Consider the following 27533-nt stretch of genomic DNA (forward strand, 5'->3'; position numbering starts at 1 on the left):
AAAAAAAAAAAAAAAAAAAAAAACAAGAAATAATGAAATACATCAAGCCTACAAAATCATTTAGAATCAAAACGAAATCAGATTAATTTTCAATTAATAGCAGTTTCAGAGACACTTTAGGTAGGTAACTAGCATGTGCAAGGCTCTGGGTTCAATCACAAGTATTGCTAAAAACAAAAAACTGATGTTTTAGGTTCAAAAACATCCTAAAAGGGGCAACTAATATTAGAAATTACTATCTGAAGCCTCAATCACCAGTGAAATATCCCAATCAAGGGGTCCTATCCAGCAAAGGTATAAATCCCACATCTATTATCTATTCGTACATAAAGAGGTCAAATCCCTTATTAATATAACAAACTTTCAAATGTAGCTTTTATGTTCTACTCTTTCCACTTTCAAGTGTTCTCTTCTCCACTTTCAGATGTTAAAGTAACATCTCTAATTCTATGATGGGTTACTCAATGTATTTTTAATACAATGTTTTTTTTCTTTTTTGTTATGGGGACTGAACCAAAAGACACCTAACCTCTAAGCCACATCCTCAGTTCTTTTACTTGTATTTTATTTACAGACAGGGTCACACTGAGTTGCTTAGGGGTCTCACTAAATTAAAATGCTGAGACTGGCTTTGAACTCATGATCCTCTTGCCTCAGCCTCACAAGCCACTGGGATTACAGGCATAAACCACCATGCCCAGCACAATGTGTTTTAATCAATTTATTTTCATCATATTTGCATGATTACTTTGGATTAAATTTGTATTTTTCCTGCTCAGAAAAATCAAAAAATCAGAAGTGATCTCAAAAGTAAGATCAATCTGTGGGGGAAAAGGTACACTCATACATTGTTGGTGAAACTGCAGATTCATGCACTACTTTGAAAAGCAGTATGGAGATTCCTAAGGAAATATGGAATGGAACCACCATTTGACCCAGCTATGTCATTCCTTGGTTTATACCCAAAGGACTTAAAATCAGCATAATACAATGATGCAACCACATCAATGTTTACGGCAACTAAATTCACAATAGCAAAACTATGGAACCAACCTAGATGCCCTCCAACAGATGAATGATAAAGAAAATGTGGTACATATACACAATGAACTATTACTGAGCCTTAAAGAAGAATGAAATTATGGCATTTGCAGGTAAATGGATGGAACTAGAGAATATCATGCTAAGAGACATAAGCCAATCCCATAACACCAAAAGGCTAAATGTCTTCTCTGATATGCAGAGGCTGATCCACAGTGAGATGGAAAGGGAAGAGTGAAGGAACTTTGACATTATTACCCTACATACATGTATGAATTTTTTTTTTTTTTTTTTTCTTTTCAGTGCTGGGGATTAAATCCAGGGTCCTGTGCTTGTGAGGCAAGCACTCTACACTATATCCCCAGACCTGGAAAAATTTTTTTAAAAATTTTCCTATTAAAAAAAAAAAAAAAAGTATGATCAATCATGGGCCAGGCATGATGGGTCACATCTGTAATCCCAGCAGCTCAGGAGGCTGAGGCAGGAGGATCAAGAGTTTAAAGCCAGTTGCAGCAATTTAGCCAGTCCTAACAAGCAACTTAGCAAGACCCTGTTTTTAAAGAAAATTCAAAAAGGAGTTGGGGAGGTAGCTAAGCAGTTAAGCACCCCTAGGTTCAATCCCTGATACCCCCCCCAAACAAAAAAATGGTTTGAAAAATGGTCTAAGAGGGTCACTGAAGCACAGTTGTTTTTCAAAATTAAATAAAATATTAGTACTCAGAATAAACAAAAATAGCAAAGAGTCCAGTGCAAGTAGAGAATTTATATGTATGTACAGCTGGTATAATTTGTACAAAGAACTCCCACCCACACCTAGAAAAAGTGCAAATAAAGACTACAATAATAAATATCTCAAAACTGAATTTTATTGGACCACAGAACCACTATGCTTAGTTCGATGTATTTTCTAAGTGAAAATTGTGCAGCCAGGTGTGGTGGCCCATGCCTATAATCCCAGCAGCTCGGGAGACTGAGGCAGGAGGATCTTGAGTTCAAAGTCAACCTCAACAGTTTAGCAAGGCCCTAAACAACTTAGCAAGACCAGGTCTTAAAATAAAAAGGGGCTGAGGATGCGGATCAGTGGTTAAGCACCCCTGGGTTCAATTCCGACACCAAAAGTAAAATAAAATAAAATTGTTGTCCAAAAGAAGCATGAAGCCATAAAACCTGTAAATACCTTTTAAACTAATCTCAATAACACACTAGGTCACAAATCATTTTTCCAGAAAATGTGCTACATATAATTTTTTCCAATTTTAAACAGATGAATTCTATCTCTAATGATGAAGCAGGTCAAAACTATAGTGGTTTGATTAAAAAATTACAAAAGACATACTGCATGTTCTCACTCGTGGAAGCTACAAAAGTTGATTTCACAGAAATAGAGAGTTGAACAGTGGTCAATAGAGGGTAGGAAAGGTAGAGGGAAAGGAGTTTAGAGGGAGGGAGGCAGGTAAATTCTAATATTCTATCAGCAGGGTATAGAGTGGCTATAATTCACAATAATTTATTATGTATTTTATAAAAAACTAGAAGGAATTTGAAGCCTCCCAACACAAAGAGAAAAAAAGGATAGATATGTCTGAGGAAATGCTAACTGTCCTGATTAATGTATCAAATTATGACACTGTATCCCCATGAATATGTACAATTATGTGACAATTTTTAAAAATGTGTGCCAAAACAGGACTAAAACATTACACTGATGAGAAATTTGCAAACTTAGTTAACATGTATTACAATACTTTGCTCAGAAGGAAAGCAGCACAAGACAAAATTTTTTTAAACAACAGTGCTTGATATCATATAGTTATCAGTGGCGTTCATGAAAGGAAAGTAATTAACAAGTGCATGTTAGATACTTTACAGTTGAAAAAACATCATATGAATCAACTCAGCTAATATGCAGGATTATCTATAGAAGTTAAATAATTTTTTAAATTTGCTTCATCTCTAAAAGCCATATTACAGGAGGCATTTTTTAATAATTTAGTAAATGATGATTTTGCAAGGCATGATGAAGCCTGGAAAGGTCATCTTAGTTTAACTGAAGCAGTGTAGTAACTACAAGTGCTACATGAATAAAAGTACTCTGAATACCCATGCATCTACAACGTGTCTGTCTTCCTGGTCCTTAGGCAATGTTGATCAACACAGTAAAAACAAATAAATCACAAATATCAAACATTTCTCTTCGATGCATTACATAAAGAAACAAAATCATAAGAATAAGATTTTTTTTTCCCAAATGAATCGTAGCTGGCAATGTAAAAGGGGAATGCATTTGTTTATAAAATTAGGGATAAAATTAACATTTCTTCATGACACTGATAATGCCAAAAAACACCATTTCAATGAATACAGTCCTTAAGTGGCATATATAAACATATTCAGTATTTTAAAACTTATTAATGAAAATACTGTTTTTAATTTAAGAATAAAAGGATTTTTAGAGTACAATAGTGATTTGATCATCAAGATTGAGTATCTAGTATTTCCTGCCTTTCCTCACTCAGTGGAATTTACAAATAAATAAATAGATAGACAGATAAATAGATACATAGAAATAAAAGTATTAGTGGGCAGCACATCCAAAAGCCATATGCAAACACTATAGGTAAACTAATACTTCACAGAGTCAAAAGCATTAAAAAAAAGAGGATCAGGGCTCCACTGGCAGCTCTTTCTCAAAAATCAAGCAATTAGCATACCAACAAGTGCTAAAAATAATATTCCCCATTTCCTATTGTTGTTATTTTTAAAACTACTATATGATTTCTGGAGACAACTGAAATATAATGCAAACCACTCAAATATGTCAACAAAAATTTGGTCTTTACCAACTCCAGTAAACAACCTGGTTCAGCCTAACAGAACAAGATATGGAAACTATTTTGTTTGCAAATTTTGTAACACTGAGAAATCAAAGTTACAAAGTAACCACAATCTATAGCTTTTACTCTCCTAAGAATACAAATTGGAACATTTCCTAACTAAGCTTTGGTCAAGACAAAGTAAAAACCTATAGAGTCAGGTAAAAACATCTAGAAATGTCATTTTTATAACAAAACCTGAAATAACTTACAAACAGCTGAAAAGTTAGTATCTACATAGTGCTTTCATTAATAGTTACAAAAAGACTTCTTTGAAATGCACTAGTAAATCTAGTATTATTCCAAAACAAAAAAAGTTTTATTTTCAAAAATGCTTTCCATTTTGCTCTTGTGAGAAAATGTTTGGACCTTTTACTGAACCAAATATCCCAAAAGGCAAAAAGAACTTTGAAGCATGTAAGATAATCCCCTGGACTGATGGAACAATGAAATTTAAACAATCCTAGACAGAGGAGCTGTATCATTATTTTACCCCACATAATCCCTGCCATATCTTACAAACATACATACTACAGGTATATGAATATAACAGTTCCACTACAGAATCTAAAATAAACAATTGTAGCAAACAAATTTTAAGGTAGGAAGATTCAGAAAGTAATTCTCCTCAAGCTGAAGTTTGAAAGATAAAAGAATCATATCATAAATAAGTATCAATAAATCAAACCTCAAAAAATTTTAATTATTTCACTAAAGAAAAACTAACAGGAAAAGAAAGAAATGAAGACTATTCACATGAATAAAAACATCATACAAAAGAAATCGATTCTTTAAGAAAGGGAGATAGTAAGTAGGACTACTGATATTATTAAAGAGTAGAATTTTATAAAAATGTCTAAAAAGATGATAAATGTGTCAATTCCATGCCCGATACAACATCCTTTGAAGGCAATTATAATTCCAACAACAAGGACACAAACGTTAAATAAATATTCTTCCTGAACTTGGACTAAATTGAGAAACAATGTGCATATAACCAAAAACTGTCAAAGTGCTTATTAACAATAAAGATAATTAGAACTACTATACTGACACAGGCACCAAAACTTGAACAATGCATACATAAAACAATTTTTAAAGCTTAAAACATTTAGAATACAACAAGAACAATGTAAACCTGTGTGGTAACACAACACAATGTAAACAATTCAGAGATACAGCATTAGCAAACAATTCAAAACCTCATTATTAAGGAATGATTCAAATGACAAGATTCACAGTATCCAGAGATGAGGGTTTCAGGTAGAGTAATGTAACAAATTTATGGGTTAACAGCAGATCACCCATTCCAAATGTTAAGTATTGCTGTATGAAATTTTAAATATTAGGCAAAAAATATTAAAATGAAATGAAAAATATACTGGAAAACTGTACTTCAGGAGAGGTCTAGAATCATGAAAAACAAATCAAGATCACATAAACCTGTGCACCACTTTAGGGAATGATGAGGGAAAGCCTTACCTTTCCATGTGAGGCTTTTACCTTTATATAACTTTGGCTTATAGAGAACTAACTGCCTCAAAGTTTAGGGTAATATTTCCTTTGTTTTATAAAATAAAAACTACTTATTTTTCTATATATTAACATAATGCCAAAGTGATTTCTTATTAAAAATCATTTAGCTTTATAGAAATTTAATTAATCTCCCTCTGGGCTACTTCAACTGTAGATCCTAGAGCAGTGCTGTCCAACAGAAACATAATGCAAGCCACATGTGTGATTTTAATTTCAAGTAGCCACTTCTTTAAAAAAAAAAACAAAATAAGCCAGGTATGATGGTCCACCTACTTAGTTTGCTGAAACAGGAGGCTTGACACCAGGAGTTCGAAGCCAGCCTAGGCAACATAGCAAAACCACTCTCAAAAAAAAAAGGGGGGGGGGGAAGCACACAAAATTGATTTTAATAATTTGTTTAACCAAAAACATCACTTTAACACATAATGAGCATTTAAAAATTCTCATTTTTATTTTTATATCATGTTATATAATCTACAAAATCTCATGTGCATTTTATAGCACATCTCAGTACTGGATGCATTTCAGGAAATCAAGTTGTATGTGGCTAGTGGTTACTGTACAGGAGAGCACAGGTCTAGAGATTCTTTTCCTCTGATTTTGAGATATACAAAATACTTAAGAATTTGAAACTGGAGCAAAGAATGTATTAAATTTGAAGGGCTGGGAGGAACATTAGGAAAGGTCAATTCAGCCGTCCGCCACTTAGCAGGCCTAGTGTAAGGACATGTCCCAATCTGTCAGGCAATCCCTATTTGCTAGTAAGACTCCCAATTCACACCTGTTTTAATGACATAATAATTAACAGCACACCCTATAATTCTCATAATTTCCCAATCTGAATAACAAATTATATGGTCACTCCAACTGTATCTACAATATCCTTGAAAATAATTCCACACTTCTTGGAAGAAAATTTAGTTTAAATTCTAATTCTGATGCCTGGAAAAGAAGCTCTAAATTCAAAGGAAAGAACCCTAAAATTAACTACCCTCACCATCAAAAAAAAAACAAAAAACAAAAACAAAAAACAAAAAAAAAACAAAAAAAAATGCTGCTGAAAATTCTTATTTTAAATTGCAGACTAAAAAAAGGAAAAAAAAAAAAAGTAAGAATTACCTGTTGAACAAGGCATCTGGAAATTGGGATCATTGCTATCCAAAACAGGCAAACAGAACTGGTTACTTGCAGATCCTAGCATAGGATCCTTATCGCTGAGCATGTTCTTCAGCGAGTCCTCTAAGACATTTTGACTTGTACTAAAATCCTCACAGACTTCATTCTCCAGGTTGGATCCTAGAAATAGGGCATCATCTAAGTGTTCAGTAGGAATTAAATGATTAAATGTATCAACTATATCCATGAAGACTTCTGTGTGTCTTTCAGCCCTATAGAAAGACAAAAAAAATACCATAAGAAATAAAGCTATCAATTGAAAATCACCTACTACCAAATTATTTAATAGTTTTGAGTCTAAGAACACACTTCTGAATTTTTGTTTTAAAAAAAAATCCTCACTGTTTTTAGAATATACATTTGGAAATGTGGAATGAATCTTTACTAAATAATCTTTCTTTATCATGCATGTAGAATATTATTTTACCAGAAATCCTAAATGTTTACTCAATTCATTATTTTTAGAAAAAAAAATGTATATAGTCCAATAATTTGACACATTTGAATTACATGGCTTAAACCATAAAAACCATATGTTTTTAACCATAATGTTTTCATAAATTAAGAATCAAACACTGCTTTTACAATAAGTCCAGGTATAAGAGCTAAAATCAAGTCATTTAAATTATTGTTCCATACCTAGTAAAACTGTAAAGTACCCTCACTTTATTTACAAAGCATTTAAATTATTTAAAGAAAGATAACACAGACAAAAAGTTTTATTGTGGGGGCAGAAGAGGAAAATAGAAATATTAACTAAACCAAACAAATCAAAACTTAAAAATACACAAGCACATGAGAATGTGCACATAAACACATTTTCCCCCCCAGGGTCCCCTTTTAGTAGAAAATGAGAACAACAGGAAAACAATCATATAATTAATTTAAATTTATTTTATGTGTAATCTATACAGATTACCAAGTTAGTCTCCCACTTGAACTGTTCCTATGAATCAGATATTCAGCAAAAGTCATCTCAATATCTAAAGGAGCCTCAATTATCACAAGTTGAATTATTTTCAATCCGGGTTTTAGACAGATAAAATCAAACCAACATACTTTTGGGGGAAGAGGAGGAATCAATAAAAAAAATTAACGTTCAGTTACTCAGAAAATCCCACTGATTAACCAGAATATACTGAGCTCCATACTTTAAGGTTTTTAGAGTAGCTCCAAATCTACCAAAATTTTCTGAAATTGACCTTTGATTTTTGCCCCTATAAAAATGAGGGAAGAGGTTCACATTTTCATTTGCCGATATACAACATACTTTATTAAACATTTTGCCTACAAAAGATAATTTAATCCCCAATAAAAAATAGGATCTATTATTATCCCTGTTTTACAAATAAAATGCACTTAAAATTTTTTAAATCTTCCTCAAAAAAACATAGCCAAGGTTCAAACCCAGATTTCAGGCTCCACAGCTCATACCTTGGTGGTACCTTTTCATGCTAAGCTAGGGCAAATCTGGAAAGATTTGATTCATTAAAGTCTTTTAAAACAATTTTCCAACATTCTCAACAAATCAGTGGTTGCCTAGGGCCACAGATAAGTGTTAGATGGACTCCAAAGAAAAGATGATACTTTGAAGAATGATGGAAATGCCCTGAATCTTGATTGTGGTAATGGTTTCAGAAATTGGTTCATTTTTAATGAGTATAATTTATTGCATCTGAAATAATAATAATTTTTAAAAGTTAAGAAAATTTCTCTTGGTCTTAAAAAAGTTAATCCCCTTCAAAATAAGTTTTCAGTATCTCTACTTAAATTTTACTATTTATTTACACAGAAATATTAATAAAGCACTGAAAGAAAATGTTACCTATTTTACTTATTCACTGGTTATTCTCCAAATTAACAGAAAATTGTAGTTAACAATGCTGATAAAAACTTATAAAAAGTCTCTTTAAGGGCTGGGGAGATAGCTCAGTTGGTAGAGTGCTTGCCTCACAAGCACAAGGCCCTGGGTTCAATCCCCAGCACCACAAAAAAAAAAAAAAAAGTCTCTTTAAGAAAGAAATCCCTACAGTTATATGATCTCGGTACCTAAGAAAGTCTCAATAATACATCACCAATACTTCTACTAATACATTTTTGGATTCCAAAAAAAATTCTAGTATAATAAATCAAACAATCAAAAATAATTTACTAAAAGGGTTTACCATTTGCAAAATTAAGCAAATTAGAGCATTATCAATGAATTCATTTATCTGGATGTGCTGGAATCCAAACTTTACACTACAAATCAAAATGACTTTCTCTTCAGAGGGCTGGATCCCAATCAATAATCTGTTTCAGATGAATCGAAAAGGAAAAAAAAAGGCAATTCTAGTTCTAGAAACAAACTGTTAATTTTCCTTCTAAAAATGGTACTCTGACTCTACTGAAAAGGCACTCTCATAGCAACACAAGGCTAATAAATTTCATAAATTTCACCTGATGACTTTCTGCTGCACCAAATACACTATACTTTCAAGCGGGGTGTTCAGAACATTCACAAGTTATGGTCACACAGTTCAAGATCACAAAGCTATATGGAAGACCAGTCCATTCTAAATCTTTATAACTTCCCCCACTTAATACTGCTATTTGCAAAAATATTCCCAAAGTCCTTTACTGAAAGTGCCTACAAAGCCTATACCATATTTTTAATCTCATAGCACGTAAGATTCAGTCTTTAAAGAACCAGTGAGGCACACCTGTAATCCTAATAACTTGGGAGGCTGAGGCAGGGAGGCTCACCAAGTTCAAAGCCAGTCTCAGCAACTTAGTGAAGCAAGACTGTCTCAAAATAAAAAATAAAAAAGGCTATAGAGATATGGCTCAGTGATTCAGCACCTCTGGGTTTAATCCCTGGTACAAAAAATAATAATAATAAAACAAAATAAAGCACACTGTTAAAAAGATGGGCAAATCCAACTGTCCAGTATACAGTTTTAGTCAAAACTAGTATGGCACAGAAAGTTTCTCAGGACTCAAATAACAGGCATTATCAAGGAAAATGGCTTCTATGGTCCAAAGTGGAGAAGAAGCAAGTTTAACACAGTTACATTTCTTTAAGAACACCTTTTATTTATTCAATAAATGTTTATTAAACATCTCACTTGCAGGAGGCAGAAGCAGGAGAATATCAAGTTCAAGGCCAGCCTCTGCAACTTAGTAAGACTCCATCTCAAAATAAAAAATATAAAGGACTAGGGATATAGAACAGTGATAAAGCAATTCTGGATTCGATCCCTAGGTTCAAAAGGGGAAAGAAAAAAGCAGCTACCATTGCATGAGACACCTTGGTAGGCCAATAAATATGGGAATCTTTTAAAAGAGAATAAGCATAAAGTCTCCCAAATTTATGGACCCAAAAAGACAGTTTCCATTGAATACATCACAAGACCAGTATTTTGTGGAATACATTTTGAGGAAAACTGTTATAAATTAGTAAGACTGGTTTTTCTTATGTAGTTCCAACTGGCTCTGCAGGCAATTGCATGGAAAAAAATGCCAAAAATGACTGTATGCAGTCATCCAACAAGACATTCCTAAAAGTAACATTTATCAGAAATAAACAGCAACTGATTTTAAGAAACGTCTCAGGTATCAAAAACAGAAGTTCTTGCTTAGTACCAAAAATGAAAGTTCTAAAGATAAATAGGAAAACAAATGTTAACTAACTATAGAAATATTAACTCACAATGGATACACTAATATATTCATCAATGCAATGTAGATTATATCATGGAACAGGAAAAGTACAGTGATGAATAAATTGGTGAAATTAGAATAAAGTATGTAATTTAGTTAAAAGTAATGTGCTTATAATCTTTTAGTTCTTGTAAAGCACCAGCATTAATGTCAGCTGTTAATAATCAGAGAAACTGAATTAAGGGTATACCAGAACTTCATAGATTCTTTGCAATTTTCCTAGAAATCTAAAATTATTCCAAAATAAAACATCTTAAAAAAATACACTAATTTTCAGATACCTAAGTAATACAGACAAAGATAAACAGATCTGAGAAAAATTAATAGCTGATTAGTATCTTAATTATACAGACTGCTAGATTTAAACAAGTTCCTTTTCTTACATTTTTGGTATTATAAACTTAATAAATGAAACAATAAGCACATCTGGAGTATATTTTAAATGGCTAATGATAAATATATACCTAGTTAAATCAGTATCAATAATTTGGGAATACGTTTGCTAAAATCAAATGATTTCTGGGATCAGAGACATACCTTATGTTTACAGACAACAATGTATGCAACTAAGAGAACTGAATATGCTTAATTAATACTATTTTTGATCATATATTAGACATTTATTACAAACATTGTCCTTTGAGTGCCAGTGAAACAAACCCCAGTCTCAAATTCAAGGAATTAACAAGCCAAAACAGAATACAGACATATAAACAAATACAACAGCATGTAAACATCTCAACAAAATATGAAGGGTCAGTCATATTGGAGGCTGCAGATAGTATCACAGAGAAAGGCGAAACTCAGGAAGCCAAGAAAAGCTAAGGAGATGATATGTAAGCTGGGACCTGAAGGTCCAGAGGATATTATAAGCAAAGAGAAAAGCATACATTAATTATGAATGGTTGAGTTCAGCCCTAATGGACTACAGACTCAGAATACAATTAAAAATTGAACTAACATGCTAAATAAAGTTTAATCTGAGCCCAAAGTTATTTTCTGCTTTAAAATACTTGTTTTATCTACAAAGAGAATTATACTGCAGGCAATTTAGTTTATACTACTAAAATCAAGTTACATTATTTTCTACGTGGTTAAGCGTGACTAGAATGGAAGATTAATAAAATAATGGAAAAAATTACACTTCTACAAACCTACTTTAAAAAGTCTCAGTTTTCTTTTAAGAACTTTAAAATAAATGCATTAATTTAATTATATAATATTTATTTTTTTAAAAAAGCACAAATGAACTTAACAATAGGGAGCTAAAAATATATCAGGATAATTGTCTATGAAAGAAAATTGAACAGCTAATAATAATAGTAGTGGTGGTAGACATTCTATGTATGATAGTAAATAAAGATCTCATTAATAGAATAACATTTTAGCCAAAACCTGAAATGAAAGAATGATCAATTTATAAATTGGGTAAGAGCAATACAGGAAAAGATCTACAAGTGCAAAGGTCCTGGAAATGAAGCACACTTAATGCCTTCCAGTCCTTATATCATAGTTTAAATTAAGCAATTTCATTAGGCATTCTTAGTAAGAAAAAAATTCTAATAGCCAGTGCTAATCCCAGATAAAAGTACTACTGTTAATAACAATAAAGCATAAAACGATGCGCTCTAACTTCATGCCAGATAATGTGACAATCTGCTCTGTATCAGTAATTATCAACCAAAGGGAATTATGCCCCTCCAGAGGGCATTTGACCACATTTAGAGATATGTTTTGCCATCACAATTGGAGATGGTACTAGAGAAATCTAGTGAATACACAGTAAGGCACAAAAATAGCCCCACAACAAAGAATTGTTCAGCCAAAAATATCAACAGTATCAAGGCCAAGAAATCCTGCTCTACACTTACTAATTCATTTAACATGACAATCCTATTTTATAACCCCAATTACACAAAAAATAAATAAGTTCGGGTCAGAGATTAAACTACTTGCTATAGTTAAGTGGTGGAGTTAAAACATGAATGCAGAAAAATCTCATTCAAAAGTTAATGCCCTATGAACAAAATAATGTAACAATGAATCCACCATTATATATAGTTATAATGCAACAAAAATGTATATATATTGGGGGGACCTTTAATCCCAGTGACTCAGGAGGCAGGCAGGAGAATGGCAAGTTCAAAGCCAGCAAAAGTGAGGTACTAAGCAACTCAATGAGGCCCTAAATTTCTAAATAAAATACAAAACAGGGCTGGGGATGTAGCTCAGTGGTCAAGTGCCCCCAAGTTCAATCCCCAGTATCCAAAAAAAAAAAAAAAAAGCCAGTCTCAGAAACTTAGTGAAGCCCTGAGCAACTTAGCAAGACCTGTCTTAAAATAATAATTAAAAAGGGCTGGAGATTTAACTCAGTTGGGTGAGCATTCCTGGGTTCAATCCCAGGTACCAAAACAAAACACACAAACAAACCAAATATGGGGACAGGGAGTCACTGCCCTTACTATTACCCTGTGTTATATTTTTATAAAGTTAAATTCACTAAATATTTATTATCCAGGTCACTGTTCTAAATAACTAAAATGTATTATATTTAATCTTCACAACTGCACAATTAGGCAGGCAAATTATTATTATTATTATTTTTATTATTTTTCTGAATTTACAAGAGGGAGCTAAAGCTTATCAAAAGTACACCCAACATTACAGAACAAATGACAGAGTGGGGACTCAGATCCACTCTGTATGACACCAAGATCAGTTATTAACCACAATGGCATAAAAACACTGAAGATGAATCACAGGTTATCCTTCTAGGATAAAGTCAAGGAAAATTACAAAATGTTAAGCCATGTGGTATGACACTACTACAAAACACAATTCTACAAAGCAATGCAACCTAGTCACCTGCTCTACATCAAATTCAATCCAATTCCATTCATTAGTTATAATCTACTGGTAAACCTCTTAAAGAAAGCAAGGATAACTTATTTTCTGAATGTATCTAAGTAAAAAGAATACATAAGATATCAAGGTGTCTGCTTGCGAAGCAGATTTATGAATTTAGAAAAAGCACTAACAGAAGCTGAAACTTGCAAAAGCAGAATTACTAGCCAACAGAAGAAAGAATGAGTTAATTTCAAAGCTTACAGTTATTTTGGCATTATATGTGATATTTTAAGAAGCATTAGAAGTTTGACTTAACCGCCTAATTACTAGAACTAGCTCATCATTATAACTACAGTCTACATAGTAACAGGCCAACATGTACTTAGCACTTACTACATGCCAGGTCTTATGCTAAGTGCTTTGTCTCATTAGCTCTTCACAATGACTCTACAAAGTAGGTGCAATTATTATTTTTCTTATACAGAACAGTAAATTGTACAAACAATGACACAATATTCCCAAGGTCACATACCCAGTATTCTCAAATTTTAGCCCAGGTAGTGTAATTCCTGAGCCTGTATTTCTATACTTTATGTACTCTACTCACATAACATATATTACTGTTTGTGAATTTTAAAATATCATCCATGAAATCTACAAAAATACTATAAACAAACTGACTTTTCTTACAAAATAAAGCAGGAAATGTGCATTTAGCCACCTATACACATTAAAAAAACAAAATGGCTATCCTCAATGTGTATGAACACAGTTTGAAGGAAAAGCGAAGTCATCAACAAAAAACTCTGCAACTTATTTTTACAGTCTGAAGTTTTATTTTTTATGTGTCCCCCTCACACAAACCATGAATTAAATACAACATTAAGTTTAGCCTTTCTGTATAATCTTTGCCATTCAAAACTATCTAATAAAGTTAGATTATACCAACAGATTATACCAATATGTAACACTTTAAAATTTTTATTTCTGTATTTCCCCTCTTCATTGTACCAACAATCATAAAAATTTAAAATTTATGACCATTAAAATGTTCTAAATTAAATACATAATTCGCCAGGAATGGTGGCACATGCCTGTAATCCCAGTGATGTGGGAGGCTGAGGCAGGAGGATCACTAAATTCGAGGTCAGCCTCAGCAACTTAATGAGACCCTGTCTCAAAATAAAACATAAAAAGGACTGGGGATGTAGTTCAATGGTTAAGCACCCCTGGGTTCGATCCCTGGTACTCCACCCAAAAATAACCCATCATAATTCATAGCAATAACTGTATAGTCTATACATCTAAAAATTTCATACACCTGTTATAATTCTTGAACTATTTCACATTTTAACTCAAATACACTGATCTAACAATTCGTGTCTTTGAATCTTATTTTCCAGCATAGATTATGTTCCATAAGAGTAAAAATAGTATCTGGGTCTCAAGTATTTTTATCAAACAATAATCTCAGTATCTTTCCACATGTAATCAAAGGGCAACAATTAAAGGAAAATGTTTTTCACTATTCTCAAAGATGTAACAGTATCATAAATGTGTAACAGTATGCAAATAATTTTTGTAGTTTAAAAAATATCTATGTTTCTAAAAAGTATTCCAGGATTCTCAGAGAATGCTCCAAGAAAAAAATAAAATACAGCCTAAGATGTTCTATTCCTAAAAAGAAATAAAATCTAGAGCCACTTGTCAGAAAGAATTCCTGAAACGCGGATGAATGAAAATATTTAAATCGGCACTCTAAGAATCCTGAACTCCCTGACACTGTGTGAAGTAGTTAATTATAATACAAAAACCTGAATGCTGACCAATAAATCTCCATTGTTTCATTTAAAAATTGAAGCAGTATTATTTTCAGAAAAAATACATAAAAAAATTTATGACATAACAGAACTTATTCTGTATTTTTACGTGTATCTTACACATATAAGAAAGCAAAAAATATCAAAAAAGCAAACACTGTATTATCTTGTCAGAGAAAAGTCATTATCTGTTTTAGCACCAGAAAAAAAGAATTGTGTGCATAACTTTCATTCAACAGTTTTCCAGGTAGGCCCTACAGTATGTAAAAATCTGAACTCTTTCATTTTGCAATAAACAAAATTGTTACTTGTTGCCTTCCAACTTTTACCAACAATACTTTATAAAAGGCAAAGACTACCAACCTTTCCTAGATGATTCGAATACTCAATATAATTTAAATTTTAATAACATGGTTTTAAATGAGTAATATAACAACAAAGACAATTATGCTTTCAACTCTTCTATCTTGATATTTTTATTTGATCAAACCTATTTTTCACTCACTTTTCCACCAATTCTCTTAGATATGATTTATTGGAATATACAACATATTAGCATACTGTTAAGATCAACATGATCAAGTTATTTAAGTACTTTCTAACAAAGAATACATAACTAATTTCAGTGGAAGACAGAGCTTCACTGTTCTCCCAGTAGTATACTAAAGCACTAAAATAAATTGCATTTTTTAATGCTCTTCAATAAATAGACCCATAAAGTATGCAAGGAACAGGGAAAACTTTGGTCCTATCACTGATTCATCCATTACCAGTTTGATATTCACTAGTACAATTACCAAATAAACCTTCTAATTGTAATTCTTTTTAAATGAAAGTGACCCATTTCAGCCAAGTGTAAGTATTTCTGCAGCTAAGGAAGTCACTGAATGTGTGGCTTGATCAGGGCAGTAGTAACTACTAAAAGTCCCCCTTAAATTCTATTTCTGTCTTTGGAAAATAGAGTATTTATTTTAAAATAATAATAGTGATGATGATGTTGGGGGAAAGAATCATTATGGTAACACATGACCAATAAACAGAAGAATGGGAAGAAAAAAATTAAAAAGTGGGGAAAAGGTCAATGTGATGGCAAAGTTTACAAGTATTACTTGACATAACAATAATCTTCAAACAACACCTTCTGTGCTCTGTAATGGGAACTATAAATTCAAAAATATTAAGTATGCTACAATAGCAAACTTCCTGGTTATTGGACTCACATTTCTTTCTTATCACAAACACACATATTCACCTACAAACATTTTGTAACTACCAAACACTTCATTGAAGACTTAAAAAAAAAAAAAAAAAAAAGGAACTAAATAATTGAGGTGTAGTTTTGGAAGATCTTAAATGACCAGCTAAAAAAAGACAAAAGTTCAATCCCGAAAAAGTAACTCAATACAGCTACTATTTAAGTACCTAAAAGTACTTTACTGTTATCGTTTTTATATTTTGGTTAAAATAAGTGAGTAAAGTTCGTATTTAGGGATGGTTCAATTATCAATGATTCTTTTTTAACATCTCTACATATAAAAAAAAATCAGGAACAGGCAGATATTAAAGCACTGTTGCCACTTCCATTATACCACAATCATATTCTACTAATGATTACCGCATAAGGCTAATAATCACACATTTGAATCCTGGAAATGGCATTTGGAAACCCAAAGATGGGAAAAGGTCATCTGACCCGGCAATACATTCCTGAGGGAAAGAAGAGACACTGAACCGTGAGCTGTACCAACATTCTTTCCCTTTCTCCCAACACCCCCTCGCCGTGTCAGGTGATCAGTTATTTAGCACCATTAACACGTACGTATCGACAAGTGGTTCATTAAATTAAACGTATTATCAGAAGACAAGATTCTAGGCTTCTCATTTCAAACTACGCGAAAGGAGCCGACAGTTTGGGTCCCGAGCACAAAAGCGCGCGTTAACAGGAGGATGGATGGAGCACCCACAACCCTCTTCAAAAGCGGGGTGGGCAAAAGGATCGGTCTCGCGGCCAAAGCCATTCCCCGCCTCCCGGCCCCGGGGCCCAGAGCTCGACGCTGGGGCTCCAGGAGAAAGCGAATGCCCGAAGCTGCGGATCCGGCAGCCTGCAAGCCCGGCCTTCCCGGCAGCGCCCGCCGTGCTGTGCCTCGCCTCCCGGCCTGCGCGTCGGCAGCGGCGGGGCAACTAGTAGACAAGGGCCGAGGAGAGGCCGCGGACCCGACCTTCCGCTGGAGACCGCGCCTCCGCGGCTCCCTCCCCAGCCCGTGGTCCAAACGGTCCCGGCGGCCGAGGCGGGGCGCGGGTAGGCCGTGGACGTTGCGCAAGAGGCCCGGGAGGCGATTTCCCCGCGGCGCGGGAGAAAGGCGGGCAGTGTCCGCCGCGGGAGGGCGGGGAGGCCCGCGGAGGCGCCGTGCGTGTGGAAGGGGACGGGGGAGGGGAGGATTGCCCGTCTCCCTGGCCGCGGCCACAGCCGCAACTCACCCAGCTCCTCCAGACGAGCGCTACCACTGGCAGCAAGAGGAAGATGGTGGCCGTGCCGCCGCCGCTGAGGAGGAGGAGGGGGCCGGTGGGTGCCGCGGAGAGGGGGTACGCGCAGGACGTCGGCGTCGTTGCCACAGCCTCTTTTCCTCCCGGGACCGAGCTGCTGCTGCTGACGACACTATGCCTGGCTTCCGCGTCGCCTTCCTAATCCTCGTTGCAGCCGCCACCGCCTTGGGCCCTAGAGTCGCTTGCCTCGTGGAGATCGTGCGGCGCCGCGAGACCCCGCAGCCATCGGCGTGCGGCGGCGGCGCGGGAGCAAGAGCGGGGCGCGTCACGTGACGCCACTGTTTACCGTTCCGGGGGCCGCGGCCTGCGTAGCCACCGCGCCTGCGCTCTTGGGTCCTCCCGCGCCGCGCCTCCGCTGGGCCCCCGGCCGCGGGTTCCACTGGGCTTGCGTCTTCTAGGGACGCGGCACCGCCCGCGGATGTCTAGCGTCCAGCTCACCGGCGGCGGGCAGGGTAAAGCAATAGATGGGCGCCTTTTCTCGACTGTAATAAGCACTAGGGCTTGACAGTTAATGTAATATGGATCGGCAAAGCTGCTCCCCACCCCCAAGGATCTTTTGGTTAGTTGGCTGTAAGTTCAAGAATGGTAGATGATGCCCACATATTCTCTGATGGCTCTGCACGACAGTCACCATTGACTACTGCCACCCTCACCCTGCCGCCATCTAGCCAGTCCATCTCAAGGCTGAAATTGCCTGCACCAAGAAACATTCTTGGTGTCCTGGTATTCAATAAGCAGTCTTCAGAATGTGATTTGAGGTCCCTGAGAATCCCCAAGACCTTAAACAGAAGCCGCCATTCTTTTGACAATAGCATATGTTTAAGGCCAAATTTCTTCCCACCTTTCAACCAAAACAGTATGTAGAAACTGATGGAACAACAGATAAGAGATTCCAGTCATTTTCTGTCTAGCCAGACATTAAGGATATTTGCAAAAATTTTAAACAACGACACTGTTCATTTGTCAGAATTTTGTGTGTGTGTGTGTGTTTAATGTGGTTAGATGCAATTGGTTGTTTTTAAATAATAAATGTTTAAATTTTTCCAGGTTTAATCTCTAAGATGGTAAATATCAGTAATACAACCATATAAAGAAAAGCTCTTGGGAATCCCTCAGTATTTGAGAGTGTACAGAGGTCCTGAAACTAAAAAGACAGAATCCTCAGTCAAGTTTGGGTGCTTCCACAGTAGTTAAGGGCTTACCCCATACCAGTCCTAATGAGCACTGTGGTTTAACTCTTGCTTCTCGGTCACTTGGACCAAAATGAGCCCTTAAGGACAGAAACTGTGTCTTCTTTCTGTAGAGACTATTTCAGTGTTCAGTAAGAACTGCAGAGCACCTTATTATTCATGTGAACTGCACTATTCCAAAATCTCTACTTGTTGACATAAATCTCACACCAACCACAGTTCACACTGCAAGACCAGTACAAGGTAGAATAAGTCACAGGCATGTGGTGATCCTTTCTTTACTCTCTCTACTTTTCTGACATTTTAAGTACTCTTGATACCCTGGGCTTCTAGAAGGAGATTTGGATTGTCCTGATTCTGCCAGATTTCTAGCATTCCACCTTCCGTCTTGACTCATCAATCCCTCAAGACTTTGCTTTACAATCTTTTATTTATTTATTTATTTTTCTTTTGAGGAAAGAAAATAGAAATGAATAACCAAAAATATTTCTTTTACTCGAGATATTGGGGATCAGTTTCAAAAGCAAACATAATGCTTGCCTTACACCTCTTCTGGACCTCAATGTAAAATTTGAAAAGATCATTAGGAAAGAATAAGATTAAATTATTGCTATAAACAAAATCCAACCCTGAAGGAATTCAAGAGTAGAATCTCATAAAGGAAATTATTAAATGGAAAATCCGCTTAGAAGAGATGAGAAGCCTTTGTAATTAGCCGAGAAGTCTTAGTAATTAGGGAAAATAAACAAAATGAAAGTAAAAAGGAAAATAAGCAAACCATAAGGCTCCCATCTACAAAACAAAGATTTCTGATTCTAAGAAAGTCAGCAAACTTGCTATATAGCATGATGCATGAAGCTTTGATTCTGTTGTTTTGAATCAGCCAAGTGCCCAGATTCATGTTTGTCCACTAATGATCTTTACTTGTTGCTTCCAGAGATAAGAATAGACTATCTGTCTTTTACCTCAATCGTAGAAAGATTACTAAAAGTAATAGCCAGCATAAAAATACTAGGAATGTCTGTAACTGAACACAGGACCCTTTTTTAGTTAAAAGACTTATTTGAAAATCATACTGGTTTTAAAAAAAAAGAGCAAGACAAAACAAAATGCCTAAAACTGACTTATGTTTGTATTTGACTAAAATATGAGAAGGAAAACTGACAATTTGAATCTTGCAAAACTCTCACCCAGGAGAATCAAGCCTGGTTTAGATTAAAGCCATGCAAGATATACAATGCAGATATAAAAGTTAGTTTGATATAAAAAATGCTTCCTGTTATTGAAATGCTGGTTTTCAGAGTATGAGTTCACTAGAGTAGTAAAAAATGGGGAAAAAATTGAAGAGTTCACTGCAAAAAGCAGAAAATAGATAAAAATGTTGAATTTATTTAATAAAATTTTCTCTAGAAAGTATCTTCTAGAGGCATCCACTTTCATGTTAGTTTAGAAGAAGTTTAAATGATTTTATGCGTGAACATGGGGTCAAAACAGCTGAGTCAAAATATCCAGAATTCATATTACTGATACCATCATTGAACTTGTAACTCTAACCCAGGATACTTTATATTTCTTTCATTGTCATGCTTTCTCCTTTCCACACATTTGTTTACCTATTTTCTCCAAAAAAAAATGTTAGCCAACTCAAGCTTTCAACAATAATCAGTGGGTAAAAGGAATACATGCCCTTTCAAGGGTGAATAATTTACAGGAACTAAAAAGAGTTAGGAGTGGGAGGAACCTAAGGAAGGCTAGGTCAAATAATGAAATAAATCTTTTCAATGTATCAAGAAAGTGCAAGCTATAGGTCACCCTTAAAGACTTCTGCAATTCTGTGGCTCAGAGGAGCAAAGAAAGACTCAAGACACCAGATACCTAACCAACTGTCATTACCTGTCTACGGGATCTTCTGTCAGTCATCCCCTTTGCATTCCTTTTTCTGCCATTTCAGAACTTCACTTATTTGCTCATTTTTTTATCCATTCAGTTGTGTACCTAGAAGATTTTTAAAATAAACTGCATTGTTCCTGCCCTTGAGGATCTCAGAAGGGCAATGGAGAATTACAATGCATCCTGGTGTGACAATGGTTGGCCAGAAGACACATTCACATTTTATCTGACCTGGAGTGGGCCTGAGGCATTTCTGTCAGTGGGTCCTCAGGGGTGAAGATATACCAGAGAATTTGATGTTTTTCAGGAGCTATAAAAGATTCATTATCTGATTATCTATGTTGCTACCATAAAAATTCTTTTAACAAAGAAAGTGTTATCACCTCCCTACTTGAAATTTTCCTTGGTTCTCTAAACCTTAAAGAATAAAAGGCAAACTTCCTCATATGGTAATCAAGTCCTGTTAGGATTGATTTGTCCCTTCCCAACTCTCTAATTTATAGTATCCGAAGAAATGGGAAGCAACTTCTGCAGGAAGTTCAAGATACAGAAACAGCATAACGCATGTCCTTTAGGCTAGACTGTTGCAAAATGAAGGATGGGGGATTTTTTTCTTATTGGGCTAACCTGGGTTAATATGCTCATTCATTAATCTTTCAAATTATATCATGAAAAGTCAATTTACAATTCTTGTTTAAATTCAAACTATAACTGAAGAAAAAGTCTCAAAATCATGTGTACAACATAATGCCTACAGAGAGAGAAAGCATTTGCTTGGGGAATCTAGACCCCAAGAGGAAATTTTTCTCAGGTTATTCCATCAGTGGAAATATGTAGGAAACTTTATTGATCACAAATTGGAATTTAGCACATATATTGGAAAGATTGGAAGAAAGGGTAATGTACTTTTGATCTTAAACACCCGCTAATGACCCATCTGTTAAAAACTTAGTCCCCAGTTTGGTGCTATTGGGAGCTGGTGGAAATTCTAAGAGGTGGGGCCTAGTGGGAGTCTTTGGTCACTGAGAGTGTGTCCTTGAAGAGGGTAGTGGGACCCCTGTCCCTTCTTTTTTCTCTCCTTTGTGCTTCAGGGTCATGAGGTAAGTGGCTTTACTCTGCGATGTACTTCCTCCACAATGTACTGCCACAAGTCCAAAGCAATGGGCCCAACTGGTCATGGACTAGAACCTCTGAAACCATCAGCCAAATTAACCTTTTCTGTTTATAAGTTGATTAGCTCAGGAATTTGTTATGGTAATGAAACGCTAACAGAGAGCCAAGAAACAGGATTTCATCAGACCTGAGGAGGTGGAAGACAGTATAGGGATGATGCTATGTGATAGTGGACAATAAGGAAGTCATAGTGGAAGAATGCTCTAGAGGGGGAGGGGAGAAAAGCTAATTCCAAGACACCATAGTGGTAACATACTTGAGATGTTCTAAAACAGAAGAAGGATAGTGTGACTGGAGCAGAGGGTATAAAACCAAAAGCTGAGATTGGCAAGAACCTGGTAGACTAAGACAAGAAATTTAGAATATATTATAAACAAAATGAAAAGCAATTTGAGGTTTTTGGTTTTGGGGTTTTTTGTTTGTTTTTGTTTTTGTTTTGTTTTGGTTGGGGTATTTAACCACTGAGCACATCTTCAGCCCTTTTTATTTTTTATTCTGAGACAGGGTCTCGCTAAGTTACCTAGGTCCTTGTTAAGTTGCTGAGGCTGGCTTTGAACATGCAATCAATCCTCCTGCCTCAGCCTCCCCAGTTGCTGGGATTACAGGTCTGGAGATTTTTCTTTTTCTTTTTTCTAGCAGTACTGGGCATGAAAACCAGGTACTTGGACATGCTAGGCAAGCACTCTACCTCTGAACTGTGTCCCCAGTCTTTTTTTTAACTCCAGTCCTTTTTTAAATTTAATTTAGAGACAGGCTCTCGGTAAATTACTAAGGCTGGCCTCTGATTTGCAATCCTCCTGCCTCTACCTCCTGAGTAGCTGGGATCACAGGTGTGTGCTACCACATCCAACTCACTTGGAGATTTTTTAAGGAGTTAACATGATCTGAGGGGTTTTGTGTTTCGTTTTGGGGAACAGTTTTATTGAGATATAATTCATGAAGCATACAATTAACACATTTAGAGTGTACCATTTAATGATTTAGGGTATATTCACAGAATTGTACAGTCATTACCACAATTTTAGATCATTTTCGCATCAAAATGAAATTTCATTTCTTTTAGTCATTACCACCCTAGACTTGCCTGGTCTCTCCTTCCCTTACTCACTTTAAGGCTTAAAACACTTACCAGCCACCAAGACCAGAAACATCAGACCCTGAAAGAAATGACAAGTTCCTGAAGATCTCCACCTATTCTCAGAAAGAACATGAATATTCCTCCCTGTGTTAGCCTATCCTTCTCCCTCATCTTTTCTACCCTGTATCCATAATCCCTCAGAGTTAAGAACCTAGTTTGTAAACAAAACTTCTTCTGCATTTTCTGGCCACTGAATAGAGTATTTTTTTTCTACCTAACACTTGTCTCTTGGACAGTGGTTTTTCCGTGGGATTGTTGCTGAAAACTTTAGTTCTTGTCCATGATGCCAATCCAATAACGAGGACACAATTTTGAGAAAAAGGAAAAAGAAGGTTTATTGCTTTACTACTGAAGGAGAAACACAGGGGGCTTTTATAGAGGTGACTCAAAAGGCTACGTTCCACATGTTTTCTGTTGCCGTTGTAATTTACTTGTTAATTTATGATATAGTCATTTCTGAGATCTTCTGTCTGGATTACTGCTTTCCTGCCGTGGGTGTGTACCTACGGACAGATAACTAGGATGGGAAAGAAATAGAGGGGGAGAGATTAGGAAGGAGCAGGGAGAGGGGAAGAGAAAGAAACATGTTCATTTAAAATATAAATTGCAGTGGCAGAGCAGCAAGGGTTATGGTCAAAGCATAAAGTGGACCGCTTTTACAGGATAAGCCTCTGAATCTGGGTTTGATAACAGAAATAAATATGTGTGAGATAGTCAAAAGAGAATTTCAAAGTAGTAGTTGGATATAAAAGCTTAAAATTCAGGGGTAATGATAGAGCTAGAGTTATGAATTTTTCAAGCAATCAGCATATAAAAGGTGATTTTAAAGTCATGGGCCTGGATTGCATTAACTGAAAAGTACATGTAGGTAGAGGAACAAAAGGGCAGCAGAGATGGCTCTCTGGAGCTGGGCATCATTTAGAATTTGAGAGAGAAGAGTGAAGTATATAGACTGCCTCTGGGCTTGCTTCATATGATGTCAGGTATACCTGACATAAAAAGGCATGTGAGACCAGGGAAGACAGTGCATCCTCATTACAAGCTAAAGAGGGTATCCTGTTTCTGAAATGTGGTGTAGTTTGGGAGCTTAGAGAATAAGTGTCTATTCCTCTGAGCATCTGGGAGGATCAGCAGCCAGGTGGGCTTCATTTATTCAAATTTTGAGTACTTTCTAAGAATTTGAGATTAAATTAGATGTTGGGTATATAGCATCCACACAGGTCTTATAATTTTATTTTAAAAGAAGTTGTCCTTTTTATCTGTTGGTACTGTCTGCACTCTCTTTAAGCATTAACCAGACAGCTGAAAGTACCCAAATTTGCCTTCGATTTGCCTTCAAACCTCTCAACTAACTTCCAAATCCATTAAACAAAGGAACTGTTCTGAATCACTATGTGAGTATTTAAAGGACACTCAAATATATTCCAAACTGAACTCATGACTTTCCTTTCTAAACCTACTTTTCCTCCATTGTTCTCTTTACCAGATACCTTGGATTTCTTTTTCCCTTATGCCCTATATCTAAACATTCACCAAGTTTTGATATTTGTATCTCTTCGAAATCTGTACCAACTCTCTTCTACCCATTCCTATGATCACTGCCCAAGTCCAGACTCATACCTTTCCCCACTTTATTCTTATTGAGGTCACAATCACCTTTTAAAAATGCACCTCTAACCAATTTCCTCTCATTTATTTCGGGATGAAATCCAAACTCACCAAACTTGTGGTAATAAAAGAAAATATACACACTCATATATTGTTGATGGAACTGCAGATTAGTGCAACCACTTTGGAAAGTAATATGTAGATTCCTTAGAACACTTGGAATGGAACCACCATTTGACCCACCTATCCTACTCCTTGGCCTTTACATAAAGGACTTAAAATCAGCATACTACAGTGACACAGCCACATCAATGTTCAGGGGAGCTCAATTCACAATAGCTAGATTGTGAAACCAACCTAGATACCCTTCAGTAAATGAATGGATAAAGAAACAGTGGTATATATATATATATATATATATATATATATATATGGAATATATATATACAATGGAATATTACACAGCCATAAAGAAGAAAAAATATGGCATTTGAAGGTATATGGATGGAGTTGGAGAACATCATGATAAGTAAAATAAGCCAATCCCCCAAAACCAAAGGCCAAATGTTTTCTCTGATAAGTGGATGCTGATACATAATGGATTGGAGAGAAGGGAATAAGGGAAGAATGGAGGAATGTTGGATTGTGTAGAGGGAAATACAGGGAGGAGTGGTGGGGGGAGGAAAATGGTGAAATGAGACAAACATCATTACCCTATGTACATGTATGATTACACAAATGGTGTGAATCTACATCATGTACAACCAGAGAAATGAAAATCTGTATGTCCAATGAATCAAAATGCATTCTTCTGTCGATAATTTTAAGAAAAAATTAAAATAAAATAAAAAAGAAAGAAAACATATTTCACCTGACTATTGTGAAAGGCTAGGGAGTCAGGCATGAGATCTGTCTCAGTGCTCAACTTCAATGGATATATTCTCTCCAGCACCCTTTGACATTTTTTTTAAACTCTGTACTTGAAATTAATTAAGGATGTGCAAATTAACTGTTTAATTATCTTTTTCTCATCGATTGTAAACTTCAAAAGGGCTATAACTATGTATTATTCAAACAAATGTTGTCAGCTCTAGAACCAAACATGACACATGGCTCAGTAGAAATTCAATAAACATTCCTTGGCTTGATGACCTACATCTGCCAAGAATGGATTTGCTTCAGGACTTTAACCTCTAGGAAAGGATTTTTGTTTTGTCATCATCTTTCACCTGGGCTTACCACCTTTGTGCCAATCACCCCACCCCAGTACTCCCCAGGCATCAAGGGTCAAAGAATGAAGACTGAAATACATGGACATTGTTTTGGTGTAATTTTTTCCCAATGTTCCTGCAGGCAGAAGCCAAGGAAGTTATGTTATGGAAGGATTTCATGAAATCGGAAGGTACAAAGCACTTCTTGGGTTCCAGAAGACCAATTGTGGTACGGAAGTGGGAGGAGGTGTTTCCCTCCTTTCTAGAGCAGAAAATAAATAGTTTTAGCACCTACCAGATTTCAGGGAACATGGTACTTTGTTGTTACCTCAGAAGTTGACAGTTCTCATAGTTCTGAGAAACATCATCTTCAGTCTAGACCTCATCACTGTCACACTGTCCCCTCCTTTATACGCAAACACTTGAGTAGTGATTTAATAGGCAATTAGCATAAGCAAGGAAAGCTGGAGTTAGCAGACTTTGAGCTCATATGAAACACAGTAATTTTCAGATTAAGGCAATGTGTCTACCTGATATCTTAGATATTGAAACTCCTTAACGGGATCACTGGACTCATCCTTCCTCTGTCCATAAAGGTGTCAGAAGGATGTTTAACCTCAGTATGTTATACTGACTGGAGAATGAGAATGAGGAGATCAAAAAAAAAATTTTTTTTTTTTTTGGTACCAAGGATTGAACCCAGAGGTGTTTAATCACTGAGCAACATACCCAGCCCTTTTAAAAAAATTATTTGTTCTATTTAGTTATACATGACAGCAGAGTGCTTTTCGATTCATTGTACACACGTGGGGTACAACTTTTCATTTCTGGTTGTACATGATGTAGAGTCACAGAATTCATGCAATCAAAGGTGTATATAGGGTAATGATGTCTGGGAGATCAAAGTTTTGTACACTAAAGGTAGCTCACTATCACCAGTTGGGGTAGGAGAAAATGGGTATTCCTTTCACATTATAATAAAACAAAATACATTTTTATATATGCACAGATTAACATTTTTGGCAAATGCCAAATCACTGAATTGGTAAAATTAATATTCAGCAAATACCAGAAGCCCAAATTGAATGTTATCATAAAAGAATAAGCTTCTAAAATCTAATAAACTGAAATTTTAATCAAAATTTAATATTAGGAATTATAAAAAGTATTACAAAAAGTCCAATTTTAATGGTTCCGCAGGACGTGGTGGAATATACCTAGAATCTCGATGACTCAGGAGGCTGACAGGAGGATCACAAGTCTGAGCCAGCATCAGCAGTTTAGTGAATCCCTGTTCCAAAATTAAAAAAATAACAAGGGCTGGGAATGGAGCTCAGTGGTAAAGCACCCCTGGGTCAAATCCCTAGTGCAAAATAATTGTTGTTTTTACACATACACATTTATTTTATTTTATTTTATTCTAATTTTTTTTTAGTTGTCAATGGACCTTTATTTTCTTTATTTATATGTGGTGCTGAACATTGAACACAGGGTCTCACACATGACAAACAAGTGTGCTTACCACTGAGCTACAATCCCAGCCCCAGCCACAACCCCAGCCCCTACACATTTATTTTAATTTATTTTCATAAACTACTTGTCTTATACAAATATGTTCATGTCTTAAACTTTAGATCTAAAAATGTAGTAGTGGGACATGAATTAAGCTTCAAGGGAAAGAAAATTTCTGATTTTCCATTTCCTTCTCAGTTTTGACTACATGCCTACCAATTTCAGAATCTTCCATGGAGTTAAATGACAGGAGGATCTTTGTGCCTGGTATC

At 35.6% G+C, this 27533-nt stretch overlaps 1 protein-coding gene across 4 annotated transcripts in view; it reads right to left on the reverse strand.

Annotated features, from left to right (window-relative positions):
- Positions 1-17795, reverse strand: part of Phf3 (PHD finger protein 3) — an 85421-nt gene extending 67626 nt beyond the window's left edge. For 2 of the 4 annotated variants that reach the window (XM_047558049.1, XM_047558046.1), the window contains exons 1-2: positions 17474-17795; positions 6570-6838 (exon numbers count right to left, since the gene is read on the reverse strand). In XM_047558049.1, coding sequence (XP_047414005.1) covers positions 6570-6813 — 244 coding nt within the window. In that variant the 5' untranslated portion in view covers positions 6814-6838; positions 17474-17795. The remainder of the gene's footprint in view (positions 1-6569; positions 6839-17473) is intronic. The other 2 variants (XM_047558047.1, XM_047558050.1) reach the window with 2 other exon arrangements.
- Between the last annotated feature and the right edge of the window lie 9738 nt (positions 17796-27533).

The sequence above is a fragment of the Sciurus carolinensis genome, chromosome 7 (genome assembly GCF_902686445.1).
Source record: "Sciurus carolinensis chromosome 7, mSciCar1.2, whole genome shotgun sequence".
Lineage (NCBI taxonomy): Eukaryota > Metazoa > Chordata > Mammalia > Rodentia > Sciuridae > Sciurus > Sciurus carolinensis.